Source organism: Pyxicephalus adspersus, chromosome 6 (assembly GCF_032062135.1).
Source record: "Pyxicephalus adspersus chromosome 6, UCB_Pads_2.0, whole genome shotgun sequence".
Classification (NCBI taxonomy): domain Eukaryota; kingdom Metazoa; phylum Chordata; class Amphibia; order Anura; family Pyxicephalidae; genus Pyxicephalus; species Pyxicephalus adspersus.
Window position 1 is genome coordinate 100643733 of NC_092863.1, and position 26547 is coordinate 100670279.

Genomic DNA, 26547 nt, shown 5'->3' on the forward strand with positions numbered 1-26547 from the left:
TCAAGCCATATTGGTTCTTGGCCAGCTGTATATCATGCAATGGACTGCAGCAATTCCTAACCTAATTCTGTGCCATTCACTTTTCCTATATTAAACTGTACCTAAAGCCAACAATTTTTTATTGTTTTAGTGTGGTAAGGGGGCTGCGGTCTCTGTTAGAATTGTGTTGCTTTGTCCCCATTATAAAGACCTTTTACCCTATCTGTCCTGGTGATGGAAAGTGATGGAAAATACAAGGAGCCTGGGTAACCAGGAAAATATCTATATTAAAACCATAAATATTGATTGGACCAGTAAAACGATGGCAAAGTCCATAAACTTTCAGACCCCCCTGATTTTATTTGGCTCCCAAAAGATGTGCCAAATTTGATGTGAACACTTTCACACAGTTAAAAAAATTTAATATAACTACAGTAGCATAACAGCAAATAAAGGCCATGACAACTAAGGTCTGTAATTTTAGCCCTACCTAATTGGCTACAGAATATTGGGTGCGACCAGAAGTTGAGCAGAACTCTTGCAGTGGAACATAACCCAAAGTAATCACATTTACAATAGTGATAAAGTGAAGAGTTTCTCCCTAAAATTACACAAGATATCTCTACCTTTGTGTTAATGTACGATTGTGGTCTGAGAATGAGAACACTGAGGTTTCCGAGGTTGTTGTCAAAGTGAAAAACAGGAAGTGTGAACACAATCATCAAGGAGAAGTAGTGCACTGTGCCAAGGCTTCTTTTAGCATCTTGTAGACACGAAAATGAAAATCTCTTCAATTAATACTTTTGAAATGACCACAAAAGGAGGAAGGAACAAAAAGTGCCAGGCACGGACATGACATTTAGAGGGTTAGAACTAACCCTTAATTTAGGGGTTATGGCCAAAAATGCAACAGTACTCTAGGCATGAAAAGGAATAGGTTCTCAAAAATGCACTCCTATGTTGTACTTACTCCGTTTCCCTACAGGATCAGGTATATCCAACCAAACAGTACTGAATTTACACTTCAAGAAACCTGTTATTTCTTTTTACCTGCCAAAGTGTTTGAATCGTAATGGGCGAAACTCCAAAGCCCAACTCCTGCTGTGCTCTTCCTAATACATATTTCTTGTATTAGGAAGAAATTCTATAGACTCCGAGCCTCTGATCCTCCTACCCCAATCACTTCACTGATCTGAGCTCCAAGCTTTTTCCTTCTGTAAGGTAACTATACCATCTGAACCCAACACTTATTTCAAGACGTTTGAAGGAATGAATTCATAGGATCAGTAAAAACTGGATTCAAATTTTTTTTTGTTAATAATCCAGATAATAGGCAGATAAAAAACCCACTAATTTTGCATTTAATAAATACATTACAGATGCATTTCTGTATCTTGTTTCTTATTCATTGGTTCCTTGAGAGCCAACCACAAGCTAATGCAAATGTTCTTTATTGTATGCGTTGCAGTACCCTGAGGAGGGGGAGTGGGGAGTGGGGATTGGTTTTCTCTATGGATGGTGGCAACTCACCACTTTTGGCATATTGTTGTTGTTTGGCATGTTGTGATGTTCAATCAAACATTATTGTACATCATAAGGTGTATTACACTAAAGGTATGGTTACTGACTAAAATCTGAGTAGCCTAAATGCATATTTCAATACATGAATATATCAAAAATTATCTAGTTGTGGCTTTTTATTTGTTGTCTGTAATTACCTGCACAGGGGACAGTCTTAGAGAGCGGAAGACCTCACCAGTTTTCTGCTTCTTCGATACTTTCCAAACAGCAGACTGAGAAAGAGAGAACACCGCTTCACTCCTCCACCTATTTTGTTTGAATTTAGTATAGGAGCCGGTAAGTTACCATATAGTTAAGATGGTAAGAGTTCCAGTTCCCGTTGACACAATTTAGGTTTAGTGGGGGCAAATGTAATGCAAAGGAAGGGGAGATCTCAGCTGCTGAAGAATCTCCTAAAAAAGTTTTTCTCAACCTGGGTTCCTCCAGAGGTCGCTAGGAGTTCCTTGGGCAATGAGCAGTTTGTAATACCAGTGACATCAATGATCTTTTTGGATATCTATAAGAATGGCAGTCTTCATAATGACCAGCAATTTAACGGGCATTCTTCCCAATGACCACCACACTAATGTACTGTGAGCTGTAGATATAGTAATTATAGGAGGAGTTTCCTGAATACCTGAAAGTTATTTCAAGGGGTCCCCCCGTGATAAAAAAGTCAAGAAAAACTGGCCTAAACAGGGACATGAAGAGTGATGAAAATCCAAAGCACAGCCTTAATCAATCCTTTTTAACCTTTATACCATGTTAAAGGACAAGGATGATCAAGACAAGGAACGAATGCCCTCTTTCTCAAAGGCAGCAAAAAATAAATCTGGTATCGGCAGTTCCTTTCTTTTTAAAAGTAATAAAGCGGCTCCATGCTGCTGGCTCTGCCAAGTGATGTTGGTGCCAGAATTATTTAGCCAAAAGAGTTATCTGCCAGTGTCCAAAAAAACAGGGAGCAGCCTCTGGATGGACTTTAGGATTAAGAAATATTTCTCTAAGCATTGCCATTTTGAGCCAAAAAGGTTGGCTGAACAGAATAATGAATATTGTACTAACGGTTTCATAGGACAGGACATGTGTCGAGACTATTTAAGAGACTCGCCTTTCTTTACTTCATAATTTAGTAGGGGTTCTGTAGGTAGCAAGCAGGTAGCAAAGCAGGACTGATAAGACTGCTACTGCTTCTGAACATAGTGCTTAAAAAAAGACTGCAGAATGCGGAGGGCAGTACTGGATTTATGACAGCAATCAACAGCTATAAGTTAAAGGAAGTAAATAAAACAATCATGAGCAGAGCAGTAGTGGCATCACCAAACCTTACTTCAAATTCTTCTGGGACTAAAGGTCAGAATCAGCAATGCCATCATTATTCTCATACTGCAGTGATCTAGTTATGGGGCAGTAGGTACACTCGCATACCATACTGCTAATTTTCAGGAGGAATTCAAGAGAAAGAAGAGAAAGGGTAATTTTTTTAGCTGCTGCTTAGGTACAACTGACATTTCTATACCTTCCCTTAATAATTTACACTTTTGACCATTTCAGATGTGTGGTTGACTGTAGCAATGTACTACAGGGTCAACTGTGCACCCAACTGCTCCCATTCCACCAAACGGAGGTGTTGGGAACACTTTTGTGCATATTTTTCCACATGGTTGCGTCTGGAGTCATGGAACGGGCCCTGGAAATAACCTGTTGCCCTGACCATACTGTTGCCTTTTCTCCTCTAGAGGAGAAACCATATCACCCCTGCAAACACAAGGGCAACAAATGCAAATGTATTGACCTGTGGAGTGGTTTGACGATCCTGGCGCATAACCGCGGTTTGGTATGCAGCTTTCCACCACAAACACAAAGAGCCAAAGATTTTTTTAGCCACTAACCTACTAAGCTTGCAACACACTGCAACAAGTGAACATGTAACCCCAGGGTGCTGATGATGAGTAAATCTAACATAATGATCACCACTGAAAAGACACGCTAGTGCTGATTGAGAAATTCATTGGATAGTCAAAAAAAAAAAAAAAAAAACAACATGGCCTCCAGTGTCCAATATTTCTACAAACAAAATTGCTTTTTTTACCATCAATAACGGATGCTTTTCAAGAAATATTCTCAATTCATCCTAATATATTTTATGAACAAAGCATATGCACTAAAAGTGCCTTTGGAAATACCTTTGAAATAGATTAACTCTTTTATCTTCAGGAATTTGAGAATACGAGTGAGAGAAGAGGATTCAAATCCCCAGCTCGCTGTTGAATACTGAAGTCCATTTAATTACTGTTTCATTTTCACTGTAGTTTTTAATTAAGAGAACAATTTTTTTTCTCCAATAGAAGCTGGGTAATAACTTCTGCAAAGAGCAATCACGCAACTTGCAATCAGAAAGCCAATGAACATTTTAATTGAGAGGTTTTTTTTTTCCTGAAAACATTAAATCGACTTAAATGTAACATGCCCCCTGTTCTAATTACACTGAAAATATAATTATGCCCTGGCAGAAAATGTAAATATTCTTTAAAGTAACCCTTAGCAGGAAACTGCTCCTAAATTGTATGGATCCTAATGAGCTTTAAATAATATATAATTTCTTAAGGCTTTATGCGCTGAAATTTTCAGAGAAATTAATTTTTTTTTAAGTTACAAATGGGTTATCTAGAAAAGTCAATCTTTCTTTGTCTTTTGTCTCAGGGTAAAAAATACATACATTAAAAACATTTCTGCCATAACATGAATATTTCTTCATGATCCTTTAGTTAAAATGCTGCAAGAATAAATACACACCTGTTGAATGGCCAGAAATCTAGTGAACTCACAACACATTGGACCTGATTAATTAAATCTCTCCAAGACCGGAGAAGATCATCTGGAGACTATCATGGGAGAAGCTGGGTGATCCATCAATCCTGGAATAGATTTTTTTTATATAAAAATTTTTTTAGATGGTAAACAATTTCAATCCTGGACCAGAACCATTCCAGGCTTGTTGTATTACCCATGACAGTCTATCGTCTCCATTCTTGGCGAGCTTTAACAAATCAGGCTAAAGCTACGTACACACGTCAGATTTTTATCGCCCGATAATCGGCATCGGCCAATTATTGGGCGAAAATCTGCCGTGTGTACAGTCGTTGCCGTCCATCGTCCGAAAGACCGTCCTGCCGGATCCACGGACGATGGACGACAACCGATCCTAATGAAAGGGAAGGGGAGAGCGCGCAGCAGGGTGCCGCTCCGTCGCTCTCCCCCTCCCTTCTCCATAGAGCATGAACGGTGCTGTATTTTCAGCACCGTTCATGCATCGTGCACTCCCTTGTCGTTGGAAAGGATTGTGAAAGATCCTTTCCAACGACAAAAATTGCAGGTGTGTACGCAGCTTTAGTGTCTTTACTGCACAATTCTCCAGCAGTGTTGTCCAGCCTGCTGGACTACAGAACTATCCCCCCTGCTCCTTTCTTTTACTGCATACACTAATTTTTTTCCAGTAAAGCAATGTTGCCGCTTTGATTCCCAAGAACCTGTCCTTACAGAGTATGTAGGGAAAGGGCTTTTGGGAGACGTAGTTGTGGTGGTGTGCCTATGTTAATAGAAGCTGAGCTTACAGCAAATGGGTCTTCCAACTTTACAAGCCTAATAAAAAGCTGTTTCTTGCTACAGGAATAAGAAAAAAAAAGAAAAACATGTTTTGGAAATTGGCCTTGAATGAAAGTTTTAAAATAAATGTGGGCAATGCCTGCTTACTTTTTTTAAACACAACTTCAACCAAATTTCCTTTTTAGTTTAGGTCTGACATAAGGAGATAATAGATTTCTTCTGTTTTACTATGTCTGTCTCTGTGATGCAGACAGATTACCTATTTTTCTGCATCAACACAAACCAAAGGCGGTGGTTGCCAACTGTTCCCTAACAGCAAAAGGGTTTTGTTTCAGTCTCTCAGTGTCCCTACTGGAGAGATATCCTTATACTTTCTGTACAAATAGGAAGTGACAGAAAAATCTCCCTATTGTGGCACGGAATGGAATAAAACCATTACTCTGCTTGTCTAAGAATGACTATAGAACCAAACATTTGGAGGTAGGACGTGACTAATACGATATACCAGCTCCTGGGAGTCCATTATAGAGTAAAAAAGTAGAGCCCGGTACATACAACTTTATCTCATTTTTTAATAGAGTGGAAAATGTTTGGGAATGCTGTTTATCTATATGTCTTGCCCTGGGGATACCTCAGCAAACGTGAGGAAATTATGGTGATATAAAAGGAAAAACTACCAAAGTATGACAAAACTGTGAGATATTTAGTCAAGTCCTGAAGGGGTGAAATATTAGACACTCTCTCTTTCTTACCATGATTACCCCACCAGTCTATCAAAATCATTGTGTTCTACCTCAAATAAAGGATGGCTTTTCCAAAATATCATTGTACCCAATATAAATCAATAATTCATAACTCATAACAAACAAGTCTTACTTGATCCAGATAATTCAAAAGCATTCCTGTCCTTCCTGTTCATTCGAAACGACTGAAGGTCCTTTTCTCTGTAGGATCCAAAACCTTCAAAGGTCCGTCTTTTATTCCCATTCAGGTCGCCATCTCTCCTGTCAATGGATGAATTCATCTCCCCAAACAGGTCAGAAGAGTCCACTCGGCCACTGCAGTCATTAACAGAGTACCTTTTTAAGCAGCTATCAACAGCTTCATTGCTTAAGTCATTTCTGTCCTTTGACTGAGTCCAGTGCTGACCATCTGAAAGTGATAAGGACGAAAGTGTGTCCACCTCAAAAGTGGATTTGGAACCTCTTTGTCCAGTTTCACAATGCTGGTGCTTCTGTCGTTCTTTGTGTTTGCTTTTCTCGTTAACGGAGGAAAGATCTTTATTGGAAGGACTGAGCTTGTCATTTGTAGTATGACCTGAAAAGCTTGTGGACTTGGCAGAAAAAAACCCACCAAAATCACTGTGTCCCCCAAGGATGCGATCATCCTTATGCTTGTGCTTATGTTTGTGTTTCCTTTTGTGGAGCCGACTGCTTGAAAGTCCAACTGTTCCTGTTTTAGAAGCCATGTCACCTAAGCCCATACTAACTGGTGACTGAAGGTGCACGCCGTGTTTTGACTTATGCTTGGCGACTGTAGACATCTTCATATGAGAAGACGGATGAAACTGGGGTGGTGGAACAGTAGGCCTCATAAACGGAGAAGTTGCTCCTAGCGTATGAGACAGATACAAAGGAGCTGGATACTGACCATAATAACCAAGGTTCATCATAGGCATTGATGTGTAAGGCATTCCATATGGTGCATAGTAACTTCCACTGGGAATAGGGTATCCAAACCCTTGCAAAAAAGGCACCTTTGTCATGGTGTCATTGGTTTTGGCAGGTCTACCACGCTTTTTCTTTGATTTCATGTCAGAGGTCCGGCGAAGGTAGAGCAAGGGGTCATACTGAATATATGGCACAGGGTAATAGTGATCAAAGTTAATCCTGAAGATACTGGGATAAGGATTTTCATGGTAGAAGGTGTAACTTCGGTGGGAAATTCTGAAGACTTGAAATTTGTTAACTAGGTCTTCAAGGTCTGCAAGAAACTGCAAATTGTCCCTGTTCTGCAAACCCTTCCGCTTTCTCTTGTGCTTTGGCTTTTTAACATTTTCATGGACAAGAAAGTTGTCAACAATGAGATGCTTCTGCCGGTGGCCATGTTTGCCCTTTGTGCTGGTTTCAGACGGGATAACCTCTGGGTTATCCAGGGTACAAAAATCAAAGGAGTACCTTCTACGGGATTCTGAGCTCTTCTCGGCTTGGTCAGAAGTGCTATTGTTGTCTGTGCCAATCCCGCTGTCACTTGGGATGGTTTCCTCACTGTGAGACTCACTCACCGGTGACAGTGTGACTTCCTTTAAGGAGCCTATTTCACATAGGTGAGAAGGGGAGTGAGCCAATAACCTTGGTGGAGACAACTTCCAAGAGCTGCCATGAATTCCTTTCTGTGTTTTTGTTGGAAGAGCACTGATTGGCTGTAGATTTGGCATTGTTTTTAAATCTGAAAATATCGTATCAGTGCTGGCAGGACTAAGGTTGCCATTAGAACCTACTAGCTGGGTTGCAAAACTGTGAATAGCTGCTGGTGAAGATGCCACAAATGACTGCAAGTTAGAAGGCACTGTTGGGATTTCGGGCTGGCTAGAAACAGGCCTGGTTGGTTTAATGGCTGTTCTGTGTTCATTTTGCTGGGAAACCTGCTCTGCTCTTGGCTTTCTTCCCCTTTTCTTTCCAATGTAGATTGTTCCTCTCTTACTGACATTAATCTGCTTGCCTAACCTAGCGTCAAGGGTTGTGGTTACGGTTGCTATTGCATTGGACTGTGGCTGAGATTTAGATTTCAAGGCAATGCTGCTTGAGCAAGACAGAATTTGGTTTAGGATATTTTTTCTTTTCAGTGTTTTCATCTTGTTAATTGTTCTTATGGTTTTCTTATCTAACATTCCAAGCTTTCCAACCTTTTTGTGAAAATCTAACTCTCCAATGTTCTTTTCAGATACAGGTGGCATTTGGACCAGCTCAGAAAGGGAATGCCTCCCCTTTCTTTTCTTGATTCCAGGGAACTCTCTATTAATAGGACTTATTGGACTTGTAGACGTTCCTTCGTGGATCGTCTCAACAGTAAGCAAAGGCTGTTTCTTTGGTCTACCCCTTTTTTTCTTCACTGGTGTAATTACTGTAAGGCTATCTGTATTTGTATAAAGTGGGCTAGAGGGAGTTATTGGGTAAGCAGAGGGTGGATCTACCAAAATTTTTTCTGGATGCAAAACTGAATTTTCATGAGGAGCATTTATTTTAGGTTTTCCACATGCCCATCTTTTCTTGGCAGCAAATTTGGGATGCTGTAAATCTGGCACTTTCGATCTTGAGCTCTCGGAAATGGCTTTTGAGACAGGAGGAGAAGCAGCTGACTTTTGCAGACGGGTCATGCCATTAACAAACGTTTTTCCCACACTTCCATTCATATCTGGCAACTTTGATGTCAATTCATTACTCATAAGTTTACCCTGTTTAACCACTCTGTTATCCTTCTTGGCTAGTTGGGGTTGAGAAATTGTGTGATTGCTTACTTCATTAACTAAAGGTCTCCCAGGATGTTGGTCCTCATCTGGCAGATTTTTGTCCAGGGCTGATTTAATTGACTGTTTTTTCTTCCTTCTATTTATGGGTGGATCTACTGGTGTAGATTTTATAGGAAGAGATATCCTCACATGGCTTGAATCATTCTCATCTGCTTTCGAAGAAGTTGTATCTTGCCGTTGTTGTGTAGCAGCAGAACCATCAGTATCCTTTTTACTGTCCACAGTTTCATGACTTTTATGGTCACTTACTTTTGTATTGTTTTTCCCTCGTTCTTGTTCTCCTACCTGTACAGCCTGACTCAGCTCCTTTTTGCCACCTTTCTTTTTTGCAGTACACAAAGGCTGCTCCTGTGAGTCCCCACCTTTTTGGTCATCTGTTGTAAGACCATTACTTGACTCGGAATTGTTAGCTACCGATAAAATGCTGTTGTTGCTTGGTGATGTAATGGCACTGGAAGCTGAATTATCCTTTGCATTTGAAAGCTGGCTCCAAGGACTTCCCACATTCGTTTTCTTTGACTGAGACTTGAGAAATGGAGAAGCCATTTCTGGCCTGGGACTCTTGGTGGCATTAGGTGCCTCCTTGCCAGTTTCAGCATCCAGGAAGCTGCTCTGCGCTGAGGCTCCAGGGTCTGAGTTCGGTAACCAGTCAAGATGATGCTGGTTACTTTTCTGCTGGTGCTTTGGTTTTAAGGTGTCACTGGTGATGTCTGGAGGGACTCCAGAGTCAAAATGCAGTCCAGAATGCTTCTGTAGTTTTTCATGCACCTAAAACAAAAATAGAAAATGATGATTATCTCAAAACACCATATTTACTCAAATAACATTACATTTGTGTAAAATAGCAGAAATTTACATTTTAAGTCTAAGCAATTTACATTTATTAACTACAGGTAAAGCAGCTGCCATTTTGAAACAGAGGAGAACTTCTAAACATTGCAATCCTATTGCCTTTACTTTAGATGGCAATAATTATCAAAAGAACTAATATTCTGAGAGACTTTCCAACTTGTTAAAAAATTCCTGAGACACATGGATAATTTGTAACTCTTCACCTAAAATAGGAAGTGTTAGCCGCACCTGTGCTGTATATCATAAGGAATGGTGGTGGGTACCTATGTAAAATGGTGCAGACAGATGTCTTCCAATTCAAAAAACTATGGTTTTGTTAAAAAAGAAAACCACTCAGAGTAATTGGCTGAGGAATGGAAGAGTTGGCATAGGAGGTAGTTGCAAAATCTTGGTGGTTTTCTACAATTCAGTTCTTCTATACAAACTACTACAATATGTTATGAGTGGATATTGGAGATTATCTCACATATAATGCACCAGTAAAAAAAATGAAACCCATAATTGTTTTGATAACCAGTAGCCTCCTTTAAATCCCCAGCACAATTGTGAGGACTACAAGAAAAAAAAAAAAGCTATATATAATAGCCCAAAACTCTGGATGCCAGATAAATACATTACGAACTATGTCCTTGTAGTGGAAGATGTATTTCTTCTGAAGAATCCAACTCATAACCATGCTTTTTATTTCACCATTAACTTTAATTTAAAAAAAAAAAAGCATTCCCTATGAGAAATAAAATCCTTGCAGGACGTGGGTTGCCTGCACACGTTACATGTCACTCGAGACATCCAGGTTCTTCCAGTTCTTACACAGTTTAGGGATTTATTGGCGCTCTTGAAAAAGTAATTATGGCTGTCTAATTAAGGAGGACGAGTATTAATCACACTGATTTAACCTATTATATGCTGCGACCATTAATCTCTAAGGGAGACTCTAACACAGATTTTTTAATACCTTCTCATATTTTGCGCTCATAAAACGTACAAGGCATTTGAGGATCAGTTAATTTGCTCCAGTTATGAAGTCAGGAAGCGCATCGGGGTTAAAGATTTATGAATGCAGCAGAAAAGCCGACTTAAAAAGAGGAACTATAGTCTTTTAATTTGTTTCCTCCAATACGCTCGAAGGTGATTAGTTTAAAGTGATCCTGACATAGCCTAAGGTAGCAGAAAAGTTGGTCAAAGGGTATCTGAATTGTTTTTCATTGTTTTAGAGTGGGGAGGAGTGAAAAAAATAGGTCTGCAATAAAGATCTACTCTTTCAACTGACAACAGGAGGGAAAGTACAGAATTTTGAGATGCTATCCAAACAGTGGTAAAAAGTAACTGAGGAGGACACCTGTTAGAAGAATAATTAGAGAATTTTTCTCCATTGTCCTGTTGTGTCTGCAGGACAAGAACTGAAGGGAATGCCGATATCGGGGCTCCTCTTATCACCTCTTGCCTTCCCAGTGGACACTCCCTATTGGCCATCCAGTGTCCCCTCAGTATCCAGAAGAGTCCGCAATGGTGACAAAGGACACATTTGGAGCCTCGGAAAAGCTATCCACCGCACCTGAAAATGGCACTGATGTGTGACCGGAGAACTGGGCCTTGTCAAGTCCATCTTTCTTCAAAATGGAAGCAAAAAAAGTGCAAAATGTATTAGAGTAGAGGAAAGGGAGGGGTGAGAACAGTGTTTATTTTGGCCTAGAGTTGGGGGTTTGAGGTCCATAAATGAAAGGCCTTCTTAAAAATGCAAGGCTTACCAGCATAATTAAAACGAATCTGTATATGCAAATATCCAAAAGGTATTTTTGTAAAGGTTTTAAAGCAGTGAAAAAAAAGCTAATAAAGAAAGAAAATGTATAGAAGGAAAAAAAAGCACAAATGAAAGCCGCACCTCCCCTCTTTAAATCATTTGCAGATCCATCTGTGTAATAGCTCAGCAAGAGTAATTCCCTATTAAGAAGCTTTATCTAGAGAGATAAGCAGCTGCTTCTCATGTCACTAATTGCTGTCTGCTGTGATTTTAAAACATCTGCACCATTGAGGCCCTTCATTTTCATATTCCAATCATGGTAAAAGTTAAAAAATGGTGCATCATTGATGGCTTCTGGGGGTTAATTACTGCACAGTCTCTGCATACAGGCAATTTAAAAAGACGGGAAGAAACTCAATCTGCAAGTTAGTTAAAAAAAAAAAAAAAAATATAGAAATAATGATGCTGCCAGTAGCTGTAGGAAAAGCAGGTAGAAAAGGATTTGTCACGGCACCGGTGATGTCAATGGAACATGTTCTTGATAAGCAAGATTTGTTTTTGGAACAATTAGGTTTATTGACTGAGCCAAACTGCAAAGTGCATGAACCTAAAGAATCTGCAGTGCATCGTTTTATGACTTGGCATCAGTAAACTGAATTGTGATGGTTGATTTGTTCCTATACTTCATCTTGGCAATAGGCAAGCAAAAAAGGAAGCTGACACTTAAGCATTAATATATGCTACATGAAAGCAGTCCATTCATTAAGAATGACTTGCCAATGCACCACCGGGGGTGAAAAAAACAAAACAAAAACACAGGACCCTTTTTCTTCCAATGCAACATACAGAATATTTGCATTGCCATTCATATTAATATAAATAGGAAGCTATTGAGTCCACATGGTCTCAGCGAGAGACCAGTGGTTTGGTGACTAGTCTCATCTACCTAACTTTTGGTAAAGATCCTATGATTAAATGTTAGTACCATTCTAGAGTGCCAGCATCTTCCTTCTCTTGTTCCTTCTACTTTCGATCTTTGGCCATCCAGATTGGCCGTGTCTGGATAATGTGCATTCATCGCCGGCACACGCTAGGACTGCTAGGATTACCAGGTTTTCCTGGCAACCAAAGCTGCCCGTGCACATAAAAATGGGAACTGTGCATATATGGCAGAGATTTTTCCACTTTTTGTCCACACCATCTATATAGACCTGACCTGGGGCCATGAGTCAATGACGCTAAATTGAGAACTCCTAACTGCCCTAGTTGTTCTAGGTTAGCACAGAAACCATTGGACAAGGATGACTATCAACTAGTATTTTCAGATTAGCCAACGACCCCACGTACAGAAGAAGGAAAACAGCACCTACAGTTCCTTCAATAGCATATATATAAGATGTATATATGTGAGAGACTTCACAGAGGTGTCTCCATTTGCCTGAAGCTCTACAATACATCCAAACATTTACATATTTCATTTCAGGCGCCAGTGGAGCTCAGCATAGGAGTGAATGGAGGAAGAGAGATAAGTGAGCCCGAATAAGGATTTCATGACACCAGGCGAGGGATCCTTAACTCCAAGTAATCATCTATCTTGGCCGTGCATGTGGCTGCAGCCACGGAGATTCGCGGCTGACAACGTCTGTTTGTTTTGTGGTTTGTAAGTGTTGATATCTCATCAAAGCTGCTGGCCCCTTATCTCCACCGCTCACAGTTCATAACAGTTAATAGATAAACCAATCTGGTTGTATTTGTCGACATCCTGATGACAGGCCTGCAAGGTGAAATCAATGTGAAAATATTTAGCGGCCTTCTCCAGATTTAAAGGGAAATGCAAACATATGTTCAGAGCATGCAGACTGTATACAGTTACCATTATTTAATCCAAATTAACCAAATTGGTTCAAAATTCCTTAATGGTGTGTTATTTTATATTTAAGCTACTGTAATTGCTTGAAACCCAATGATAGCACGTTAATTAAAATTTCACTCATGCTTAAACTACATATGACTTTTTATTGCTAGGAGGGCAACAGCGTTTTTTTACTACTGCAGCCTTTTTAACCAGCCAACTTGGTGAACAGATGAGCATCAATGGACTGCTGACGTCGACTCGTCGACATAGTTTTTTTTTACCTTTATGCAAGCTTTGTCTGCCCCTACTGATCCAGTAGCTGAAAACATGGTATAATGGCAGCACTATACTACCAATTGAAGATTGGCTGGCATTGGCGATTTGTTCAATTGCAACCTGATTTTTGCTTGGCAGGGAGATTTTGGAAGGAGACAGACACCAAGTAATTATAAGTGCAACTGGTCTTGCAAGCTGTGATATCTTTACAGAGGTCCGATACGCCCCCTGCGGACATAGTTGGAATTGCATAGCTATAGGTGTGATTCCTTGCACGCTACAAAAAAGAACTATAAAGCTACATACACATATCGGATGACTGTCATGGTCGTGCTCGTCTTGGATGAAAATCAGACATATGCAAAGCAGTCCGCTGATGTCACTCATCAATCCACAATGGGGGATTGAGAATGGCTGCTGTCCATAGAACAGGTTGGCACTGCACGTACAACGGCCGTTCGTTCATCTGTCACTGAAAATGATTGTTAAAGATCATTTCCAGCATAAGAAATCTAACATCTGTAAGGGGCTTATGACTTTTAATTTTGATGAATCTGAAACTTGACCGAATTAAACTGAACGTTCAACTGGGCTTTAAAAATACATTTTCCACTGAATACCAAACTGACCTTTTCTTTATTTTATATATAGACACATGTGAAAATCTCTTTTGTGTCTTTCAGTAACGTCACATTTGCTGTTCAAAGCCCAGTACCTGCTAAAGCACCTCCTTATCTCGAAGATAACACGCCACAATATAAAAATCATTTCCTGACACATCTAAAAACTGCTCTGTACCGGGTAGAATTGCCCTTTACCAGTGCGGTTTGGAAAATCCCCTCTTACACAAATTACTGTACATGAATAATAGCTTTGTTAAGCCAGCTTTGCCGGGACACGTTTACAGTATTTATCTGTCTTTACAACATTAGCGTTTTGTTTTGACAACTCAACGAAACTTTCAATTACAGATTATGGGGGAGCTGGGTTTGTATTTCATTAATCTTTGATATGGAAAACACAGAGCCCAATGCATGGTCACAAAACCTTTATTTATATTTAGGGAGGTGAGGGGGTGTTGTAGTGCTAAGGGACTTCCCTTCCTGGCTATCAAATGAAGGAACCAATCCAAATAATCCAAGATTCCGTCTCTGGAAGCTGTTTAGGGATTTAGACCAGGAAGGTTTCCTTTAGTTTCTATCTGGCTACCACCTCTGACTTTGCTGAACACTGGAAAGAACTACTACCGGTTGGAAAACAAAGGAATGTACTGTATATTGAATGGGAACAAATATAGTCACTCATTGCTACCACTAAATATCTATAGTTTTACTACCAAAATTTTTTTTAGTTGAACCTATACCTTAAAATTGAAACCTTGGTGGTGGTATATGTGGATTCATTAGAATTTTAATGTGACAGCAATAAGTATAAGAAGGCACCATCAGCAGGCAGTTCTTGATTCATTCACATATGGCTGGTACCCTACGATCAAAAGAGTTTGGTAGACATGCCTGACCGACTACTGCAGAGGTCAGCAATTTTTTGGGCCACTAGGCCATTTCAAGGGTAGGCAGGAGCACACTAGGCCGGACTCTCTTTCGAGTCCCGCCCTAATGGTTCCCCCTTCCCACCAGGAACGCCCCCTGAAGGGGAATCCCTCTGCTCCACAATGCATATGGAGAAGAGGGAATGTTCCCTATTTACCCTGGTGGCGGAAGTGTTAACGAAGGCCGCAGTAAATATAAAGGGAGCCACAACACGGAGTTTCAAGAGCCGCATGCGGCTCCAGAGCTTTGGCGCCACCATGGGTTGCCGCCGGGATTAGGCCATATCGGCCAGGGGGCATTAGGCTGGAACAAACTACCGGCTAGGCCGTATCTGGTCTAAAGGCTGGAATTTGCTGACCTCTGGACTACTGCATTTCCATAGGAAACTATAAACCAATAAAATTTGCTTCTGCTTACTGGTTTACACAGATAGTATTATGAGAATGTGGAGTCTAGGAACAGAAATTGATACCATCACCTTCGCTAACATGGTGTCGTCCTTGAAGCCACTCAGAACTGTGTTGTGGATGATAACATGAACCTGAGCAGCTGCAAAAAGCCAGCTGTTATATCATTTACATATGACTTGTGATTCTCTGAAGGGTAAGTTTTCTTGAGTCCAGGCCCATTTGTAAATTACTTTGCTAGACGTTTGCAACCACTAGCAGAGTGAGGAAACGTGTGTTGACCCAAAGCACATGACATGCGTTGGTGCACTGGGTTCATTCTTAATGGAATCATAAACACATCTTGCCAGTGCAATCCATTTCTCTGAAATGTAGAGCACTTTTTTTCTTGTTCATCAGTGAAGCACATGATCATAGCACCCATTAAATGAGAGTTTTTAACATAAGGGAACCTTTGAAATAATTTTCAGGTCTTCAGGGAACCCCTGCTATAATTACTTTATACACAGCTCACAGTACATTAACATGGTGGTCATTGGGAAGAACCTTACAGATAGCCAAACAGATCATTGGTGTCACCTAAACTGACCTGAGAAGCACAAACTGCTTATCGGTCATGGAACGGTGGAGGAACCCTGGTTAAAAAACAATGCACTACCGCTATGGGGAACACACCTACTGGTGGTAGGACAACAGTTCTTTGGAAAAGGACAATTCATCTCTTCTTTAAAGGAAGATGCTAATGGTCAGAGTTGGTATTAAAAAGTCAAGAAACTGGACACTAGATAACTGGTGTTGCAGGGTGCCATCTCCAAAAAAAAAAAAAAAAGATTTTTGCACATTGCATAACCAACATACCAGGCGACATCAAGAACTACGCTACCACGAGTGGCACTGTGTAAAATGCCAAGTTGGAGTCTGCAGCTTGGCAGAGACATTTTGATGTTTTGACACCTTACACTTTAAAAACACTAAGCTGGTATACAGATTATACCATTAAAAACTCCTTTTGATCCCATAAAACCTGCTTAAATAAGCAACAAAGCCACCCTAGTTGCAGGGCTCATGATCCGTCAGAGCGGGAAATGGTGCTGCGATCCGTTGTTTGTATTGGGCTATCACAGCTATTTTCATTGCTACTGGGGAACTGTCGATAAGGGAAGTGTAAATCAATAGGCCTAGCTTGTTTCAGGAAAGTAATCTACTTTGTAGAGGGGCCGGCCTGCACACAAGTCAGGTCGCTGGCTAAACACTAAATGATTAATGCAGAGTGTGGATACACTGCCAGGGAAAGTGATGTGCGTACAATGGGATACACAATACGCACATCTCCGCTTACTATATAAGGCAGGGACGCTTATGCTAAGCATCCCTCCGATTTCTCTTTAAATGACAAGTTTCAGCAGGCAGACGTGCCTTTCTTTTTTTAGTAACTAGATGATGGTTTGCAAGGCTCTACACGTTCTTGGTAAAGAGTCTAATAAATATTCCTCTGCAGTAAACACACAAATGTGTTGTCACCGGTGGTCAAGGTTCCAATAGTTTAAATGGTCACTCAACATTCATGTATAAATTTCAGAATCATCAGGATATCTTTAGAAATACACTGGCCGTTAATTGACAAGTAAATGGAAACCCTAATTCAATAGGATCCAGGGTCACTCCTCTAAAGCAATGAATTTGACATTCATCAAACTTCTACAGAAGGTGAATATTCTGGATGTGTTTTAATTGACAGTGACTGATTAAGAAACAGTAATTGTATGATAAAGGTCCCTTAATTTCATTGTATTAACAATTTTCTTATTTTCTTTGATTGTGAATCTTAGGGCTGTTGATCTCTCCGAGTCACTTTCTGTCTACATACCCTCCAGGCAGTAGCTGGAGGGCAGTTTTCTTATCGCTCAACAATAGACCATGCCTGTGTAATGTGTATTGAAATGAACGTTTGTGGTCTCCACTGTAAGCTTGTGTAATAAGATGACACCACAGGCGCATGGGACATAGAAACAAATGGTTGTCACCCTATAACAAGTGCCGAAACAGCAACCTTCATAGCAGAATCACCTAATAATTCTATTGTCCTCCAAAAACTTATATTTTAATCTCCTATCCAATTTGCAGGGTAGATGAAGTGTTATATAGTTCTCTTTAATGGTGGAACCAGTTGGAGTCAGGTCCTGGATTCCTATGTCTTGAATATTTGAGCTGCGAGGGCTCCCTGCCCTTATTCCCAACCTCAGTTGCTGATAATCAGGAAGTTTTGGGTGACCTTTCACACCTTTGGGTGTCTTCGCTCCTCCTGTTGCATTCCCCAGGATATAAAACAAACCAATGAATCCAGCAGGAATGGTGGAAGTCCTGGAGTGAAGTCCGACAGGAGGAAGTGGGGGTGGTGATTTATGGATCTGTGGGTTTAAATATCCAGCGTCTACCAAAAACTAACCTATATGTTGTTGGTGGACTGATCCTTTAAAAACATTCTAACATTGTACAAGTGGCTCCATTGCTGAACCCATACACTACTAAGACTGAAGCTTTAGACGTTAATCATTTACAAGACCCCTTTTCTTCCTTCACTCATCCGCAGAGTTCTCATTATCGTTGGTTGATTTGCTTAGCGCAGTTTGTGAGACAAAATGGTGACCCATCAGCGTCATGTAGAGAATGATAAATACAGTATGCTGATCGGCCTTTTAATAATGTCCGTACTTGTTACACGATCAGGACAAGCTAATGAGCAGCATCTAATCCCCTGGAAAATCTCCCCATCACTCTCATTAATTAAAGGGGACAATGAGTTGAGCAAAACAAGAATATGAAGGATTTCTGGCTCTTATTTATGTTTCTCGGCTTGGGGAAGAGTTTGAATCACCTTTCAGATCTTAATCCTTTAATCCGAGAAAGAATTTCTCCTTGTTTATCACACTGGTGCAGCCATAGTACAGTGGAGTCGGTTGCAGATGACCTAGACTCCGAAATATGACGCCTCGGCAACCAATGGGTGAGAGGGGTGGAGAGAGAGGAAGGCGCTGACCTGCTCGGTTTCCACGGTGAGGAATACAGTAAAGACAATGCTCCTTTTTAGGCTCACTTGAAGCAGGGCAAAGAGCAACAACAATGTGTAAAGTGTCAGCAACCAAAATCAACCAATTAGAAGCATCTCTTGGATGGTCCGACCACAAGAAAACAAACTAATATGGGTTATTGAACTTGGAAACCATTGTGGTCTTCTCTGGTTTTCCTAATAAGCCTACAAGTGACCAAAGTTTTGCAAAAGTGACCACCTAATGTAGAAAATGTCAAACTTGCATCCATTTAATTGGTGGGATGGAACCTACTGACCACTGATCATGAAGCTGAAGTTCTCCAAATGATTACCTATTGTTCATCTGAAAGGAGCACCTATATAATTTACACCACAATGCCACTGCAATTCATTCTGTGTAATCACTTGACTGGGTGCCTAGGGATGTCAGTGGGTTCATAGTTCCTCTTCACATAGTTGATAGTTGAACACTGTTCTTCAATGGCTTCAGCAGTATTTCTAAAGTTTAAACTTGGCTTGCCATGACCGGAATATTTCTACTGTGCTAGAGGGTATGAAGGCACACCTGACACCCAAAGGTATCAAAGACTTTTCAATTTCCAACTAATGCCAGGACTGGTAGGTATTCATAGTCTTTTGTTTTATTCAAGGTTGCCCAACAACCTTGGCCCAAAGATCCACTACTAAAAAGTAGCACCTAAGGCCACCTCACCTTTTCGAAAGCTAATGGCTTGATAGCCCTTAGCCTTCTTTTGAGGTCTCCTATTCTTGTAGCCTCATGATGTTTCCTATATACATATATTATGTGACCGCTGCTGAACAAGGCAGTGCACAATAGACAACACTCTGCTCTTTAATGACAGAAGATCCCAACTGCCATTAAAAGAAAGGGTGGTTCTAGCATTTTTCATTTACAGAATTTAGTAAAATTGGTTTGGAAATGTTTGGACATATGAAGATATAAAGTATCCAATGCCTTTATCTTCACAGTAGAGATAGGGGTTTGCAAGCAATTTGTGTACAACTACATTACAGAAAATTGCAATTAAACCCATTGACAAAGTCATTGGTGTTCTTACAGCCAAGGCCGGCAACGCACACTTAAAATAACACTCAACTATTTAATTTGCTCCTATTCAGCCCATTGCCTGCTATTGGAGATGTCGGTTACCAAACGTTGACAGCATTGAGAAGGGATTTAACATAAGAGCACAAGCTGCTGAGCATAGAATAGGCTCTTCTGGGTTTAAAATGAATCTCCTTTTCAGAGGAATGGAAATAATATGAAGCATTTCAACAATTCAAGTGACAGACGGCTGGTGCACAAGTTGGGCCCGTTTTGGTATTGAGACGCATATTGCAGATATATAGGAAGCAGGGGCCAAGAAATACTTTTGGGTTTTATTTGTTTTACCATATTTTTATTCTTTGTTTCTCCGCGCAGACATCCCTTCTAAATGAACTTCAAAGATGGCTGCATAGCATTTCTTAGGGCGGGTTCCTTGATGATGAAGGGCATTGTCTGCTTCATGTGACTTGAAACAACCACTTGTAGTTTTTATACATGATAGGGTGACAACATAGGTTGAAGACGAGGACAGAGTGATGTTGATGATCGCATGGTTTTGTATTGTAATTGGCAATTGTTGGGAGTCATTGGAATACGGCACAGCCATTGGACATTAGGAGCACCTTTCCTTGTATTCCTGAACAACAGACAATGAATATAACCAGCCCTGTCATGGTGTACCATAGGACATAGGAATCAATTCCAATTGGATAGTGGTTGTCAGTGAGCGTTCCCAGCTGTATTCTCACACATGTAGTTCTGATCAATACTCATTCAGATTTCATACCTGATCATGCACAAATTGACCATTGTAAATGCCAGGAATAGAGTTCTGATTGTCAGTGGATAGAAGAAGGGTTGCTCCTGGATGGAACCACAGTCTTATGGGGAGGATGCTGCAAAGACATGTATAGGTAGGATGTTGATAAATCATAAGATGTTAATCTGCAGGCAGAGCTACTCAAGCTGCTTGTTAATTGCTGCATTCTGTACTCAGAGTCATCCTTTAAATCGGGTTTGGGCTCACAGATGGCCACAATACACCTCGATCATATTGGCTGAAGTCTTTATTGTGCTGAACAGCTGTGCGTTAACGATTTTCCAGGAAAAAACAGGAGCAGGGTAATATAGATGTAAAATTCTTTTATTGAACGTCAGCTGTGACAAGCTACACTATAGATCAATGGAGCTGCAATGTGGCCCATATATGCCATTATCTCTATAAAGAGGGACAGTTGTGGGTTTAATATTCATCAACCATATAAAAAAAAAAAAAAAAAAGATGTAAATAGAAGGACAGAGCATAAGGTTGGGTAACACCATCGTTGTGTAGTGCTCCGTGGATAAATCGTGTGGTCTTTGTTTTGTACCTGTAAAATGTTTACTTCCCATCAGTGCCTTGGCAGACTTTTCCATGCAATTTAAACACGAGAGAATTACAGCAGTTATCGGCAGGTCTGACCCACAGAAGCTTCCAAACAAAATGCTGTTACAAGCAGCGCTAGCAGAGCCCCTGCCGCCTTGGCCTTCTCTACCTGCTGGAATCATTACAGCAAAGCCGATCGATAAAAAAGCAATACACAGCCGGCCACTGTATAATGAGCGGACAGGAGATATTGATGTTTTATAAGGCTGCGATGCACTAGAAGGTAATAAAACAATATACAGTATAAAACAAGAGAGCTGATTATAGATCAACAGTGTACCAAATGCTTATTCCACAGACAGCTGGAGCCTGAACCATTTTATACATACTATGAGGTCGTTCTGTAGCATTAATAAGCCCACAATCACAAAAACCTCATATAAGCTTCGATACGTTAATATCATTTTCCATACTTTTTGATCTGCAGCTTTCCTCTAAAGAACAGTAGGTGGTTCTGCCATTTCCCAGTATTCTTGACAACCTGTCCATCTGGCTTTCAATGGATGACTTTACACAGAGACTTTATGTTGTCACCATTGGGGAAATATGCCCTATAAAATACCATGCAGTCATTGCTGCTGTGCATGCAGGCAGCAAATATCTGGAAAGAAAGATCAGAAGCACTAGGACAGGAACAAAGCATTGGCTGTTCAAGAAATTAACCACAAAAGGTAAGTAGATGAAGTCTTTGTACAACTGCCAATGGTTTTCTTCAAGGAAACCAAAACCACTGACAAGTGATGTGAATAACATTGATTATCTTACTTCTGTTATGGACTGCGAAATATTAGAAAGCAGTTCTTAAAAGGAGATGTGCTGGAAGCAGGAAAATAGGAACGTGTATGGGTGATTTTGGTAAGGACCAAGTTGTTTTGGCTAGACAACGGGGCAAAAGCATCTCCAACAAGGCAGGTGTGGGGTGTTCCCGCTATGCAGTGAATAGTGCCTGCCAAAATTGGTCTACAATGAGCCAAGGCGCATAGATACGTGGGTGGGTGAACCAGAACATGTCTGGTTCACTCTCACATAACAGCTGCAAGAAACAAATTGCTGAATAACAGTAAATGAGATAATGTCAGAAGACAAAGTGCACACCAGCTTGCTGGGCATAGAGTTGCATAGCCACAAACCTGTCAGGAGTGCCCATGATGAGCCCCATCCATATATAAAATCTCCTACAATAGACAAGTGAGAATAAGAACTGAAAAATTGATCAATGGAAGATGACCGTTTTCTCTTGGAAAGATGCACTATGGAAAGCAGACAGGCTGGCGAAAACAGTGATTTAAAAGATCTGCTGCTAACATTTTGTTGCTGATACCACAAGACACCAAATGAGACCTTATGGAGTTCATGTTTTGATGGGTCAAAGCTGTTCGGTGGCTCACGGGGGACCAACACATTACAAAAAGAGTCGTCACCTTTTCCGGTAAGTAATATTGCCAATTTTTACCATCCAGACAGCAACCCTGAATATAAGGCAAGTGATTTTAAAGTTGTGGCTGATCAGTTTAAAAATAATATTTTTCCCTTCCCTTTTTAAGCTCAGTCTACTCGACAGGCATTTTCATCAACATATTATTGCATTATCCTGTGTAATATTCGGTGTCAGTTTCCTCAGGGTACTCATGGCGCCCAGAATAGATTCCATAGCCCAGGGCTGCACCTGAACAGTAGGAGAAAGTACACAATGCAGCCAGCCTGCACCTTAATGAGATTCAGCCACAAACCAGCCATTTCTCCCCGTGAGGGTATCAGATTAACGCAGCCTAGTGGACCGTGGGCTACAAAGGCTCTGCGCTTGCAAATTAACTCCGGAACAGACAGATCATAACAAAGCAGCCTTCATGATCTTTACAAGGAAAAGGTCAAAGTCAAAGACATCAATTTTCAAGATGAAAAAAAAAAAAAACGTATTAGGCTTAAATATTTTCTGCACAGACAAAAATGAGAATCAGCACAATGTACGGAAGACATTCTAAGATAAAATAGCACCTATACAAATTCACATTTTTTTTTGTTAGCAGTAGGGAGGTCATTATTTGAATTTGCACACACTGCAAATTTCAGATCTGTGCAGCTGATGTGTTGCAATTACACATTTTAAAGTAGATGTAAACCTGGAAATGATTTTGTTTGCTAAGCGCCATGCATTGAACAATTATCATTTATTTTCCCAATAAACCTAATTGCCTTCATTGGTTTCCTGACTGTGCCAAGGACAGACCAATCCTGGGCTACCTGACTGTGCCAAGGACAGACCATCCCTGGGCTACCTTACTGTGCCAAGGACACACCATTCCTGGGCTACCGACTGTGCCAAGGACTGACCATCCCTGGGCTTCCTGACTGTGCCAAGGACAGACCATCCCTGGGCTACCTGACTGTGCCAAGGACAGACCATCCCTGGGCTACCTGACTGTGCCAAGGACAGACCATCCCTGGGCTACCTGACTGTGCCAAGGACAGACCAATTCTGGGCTTCCTGATTGTGCCAAGGACAGACCATTCCTGGGCTACCAACTGTGCCAAGGACACACCGTTCCTGGGCTACCGACTGTGCCAAGGACAGACCATACCTGGGTTTTCTGACAAGAACAGTGGCTCTCCTACAATAAGGCACCTCCTTTGCTTGTCCAATCACAGAACGCCTTTAATCTGTGGAGGGTCAGTGATTGGCTAAAGAGAGAAGGGGGAATATAGAGGACAATGGATAATTTTTAGTATTTTTAATATTTTATCTTAATCTGTTGTTTAATACTGGTGTCTAAATGGTGGTGGAGCAAGGAAAAGGTGATCAAGAATATTATGCCCTAAGCATAATATTCCTCTTCACAAGCAGATACAAAAAGAAATATGTAGGGAGGTGAGAAGGAGCCTGGCTAGCACTAACAGTAATAAAAATACCTAGAAGAGGAAAGGGCTATGATATGCAAAAAGTGTCAAGCATTCTAGCATGTCAAAGGTACAATAAAAAACAAAAAAATAAATTATGGAAAGGAAAAAAAAAGGGATTCATTTCTTTTTCCTTTTACCAACTTTTTTTTGGGGGGTTGGCGACAGGTTCTCTTTAAATGCATGTTTAGTATTCCCCAAATTAAGGCCATATGTCAACTACATAAGCCACACTCTACAGACAACGCCGGCTTTTAAAAGGAAGAAAAACAGAGGGACAGATGGGCCACACAAAGTAAAATGTTGTTCTTTCTGAAAAGGAACAGAGAGGAGGAAGAAGACAAGTAAAGAAGAACAGAGGGCTGAGGGGAAACCCCAGACCCAACCGTGTACAGAAGAGCAGGCGGCGTCCATGAGCGCTTACAATCTACGCACGTTTCACTGTTCTGCCAAACGGCCTCCTTGCTAACACCAGAGCAGCACAGGATTCCATTATCAAGTTGCTGCAGCTTAGACTTGGCAGGGAATCAGATTTTTTTTTTAATGATTGCGTCGCTCGAGATCTATAAAGAAACATGAGAGGGGCTTAACAGAGCCAAAATTATACTGGGAGGAAGTATCTATCCGCCTACAGAATCTGCCTACAGGATTTATCTATTGTAAATTCTATCTACAGTATCCAAATACCCCACGTATGTCTATTATATCTATTAATCTATCCTCATATATATCCGTATCTAATGTATTTATAATATTTATCATATCCAGCCATCATATCTAACAAATTTATATAGCTATCTACAGTATACCTACACCCCATGTCTGTCATATCTATCATAGCTATTAATCTATCCTCTTATCCATCCGTATCTAATGTATATATAATACTTGTCATATTTATCCATTGTATCTAACATATATGTTATAGCTATCTACAGTATCCATATACCCCATCTGTCTATCATATACGTATATACCCCATCCATGTCTGTCATCTTCATATCCATCCCTAAATATCAAATCCATCTGTCATATCAGACATATATACTGTCTATATCATTGCTATTTCCAGTATCCATACACCCCATCTATGTCTGTCATATACAATATATATAATATCTATCAGAGCTATCAACCTATCAGTCTATCCTCATATCCAGCAATATCTAATGTATATATCATATAAATCATAGTGATCCATCAATCTACCCTCACATATACCATATATCTCTCTATTCTAATGTAGTTATCTATTCTAACATAATATATACACATCCATCACATTTATCACTTACATGATATGTGTCCACCCAACAGTCTATCCTCATATCCACCCATCTATTTTAATGTATTTATTATATCCATCATATCATCTATCTATCCTGATGTACTTAGAGAATAGATTGATGTATGGATAGAATGGATATGATAAATAGATATATCTGAGGATAGATAGATCATATATTCCATATCTCTCTATCTTTTCTACTGTATTTATTATTGTATCATATTTATTTATCAATTTATCCATATTTCAATCCTTTTGATAAATCCATTGGAATAGAGAGATATATGGATAGATGTGGGGATTGACAGACTTTTATGAAATATATATTATATATGATTTAGTAATACATTAGAAAATATATATTTCATATCCATCAATCTATTCTCATATCTATCAATGTATCATATCCATTGCATTTCTTCATCAGTCTATTATATCTATCTATTCCTATATCTTCATTTCCATCTATCCTTGGATCAATCCATCTGTTGTAATGTATATATTATATCAATCACATCATAGCTATCCACCGATCAATCCTCATATTTATCATACGTAATGTATTTATCATCAAGTTACCCTCAGATCTAGCCATTTATCATCTCTATTGTATCTATTCTTATATCAGTCTATTGCCGTGTATATAACATATTTCATATCTATTGTATCCATTTATCTATTACAATGTATTTGCCATATGTTTAATATCTATTCATCAATCTATCATCATATCTATCAATATTCCTACCAATTCTTACATATTTATCCTATACATCATGTCTATCATATATATATATATTTTTTTTTATATATATATATATATATATATATATATATATATATATATTTACACTTTTTTATATCTATCCATCAATCTATCCTCAGAATTATCAATTTACCATATTTATTATATCCATACATCAATCCATCATCATATCTATCAGCCTATTCCAGTGTTTTTCAACCAGGGTTTCTCCTGAGGGTGCTGGGGGGTTCCCTAAGCAATGCACAATTTTTGACTCTCAGGTCAGTTTAAGTGAACCCCTCACTGATCTTGTTGGCTATCTGTAGGGGCACATTGTTCCCAATGGCCAGCTAAGTAAGAGGCATTCCCTAAAGTAAAAAAAAAAAAAAGGCTGCTCTACTCTAATATTTTTAAATTTATAATTTATCTTTTTTATATTCATCATATCCATCAAGGTAGGTAAAGGAGACAGGCTTTCGGCTGATAAGTAGCGGCAGTGTATGGCTAGGACAAAACTTATGGAAGCCCCGCCTTGACTAGCAGATTCCCCACCCCTGCTTACCAAAGGCTCCACCTCCTGTTTATCTCAAAGCTTCCTTTGATAGACAGGAATTGACATAAATTTTGGTAACAGTTAAGTGGACTAGAGGGGCACTAGGCGGCAGTAGTCCTATATTTTCGTATCTGGACACGCTAGACGGGTCCAGTTTAGTTTTTGGATGC

At 39.9% G+C, this 26547-nt stretch overlaps 1 protein-coding gene across 2 annotated transcripts in view; it reads right to left on the reverse strand.

Moving 5' to 3' along the window:
- The window catches only part of SETBP1 (SET binding protein 1), a 129823-nt gene that overhangs the window by 26500 nt on the left and 76776 nt on the right, over nt 1-26547 (reverse strand). Inside the window, exons 1-2 of one of the 2 annotated variants that reach the window (XM_072413516.1) lie at nt 10863-10994; nt 6019-9439 (exon numbers count right to left, since the gene is read on the reverse strand). In XM_072413516.1, coding sequence (XP_072269617.1) covers nt 6019-9217 — 3199 coding nt within the window. In that variant the 5' untranslated portion in view covers nt 9218-9439; nt 10863-10994. Of the gene's footprint in view, nt 1-6018; nt 9440-10862; nt 10995-26547 lie in introns of those variants that run through there. The other variant, XM_072413515.1, reaches the window with a different exon arrangement.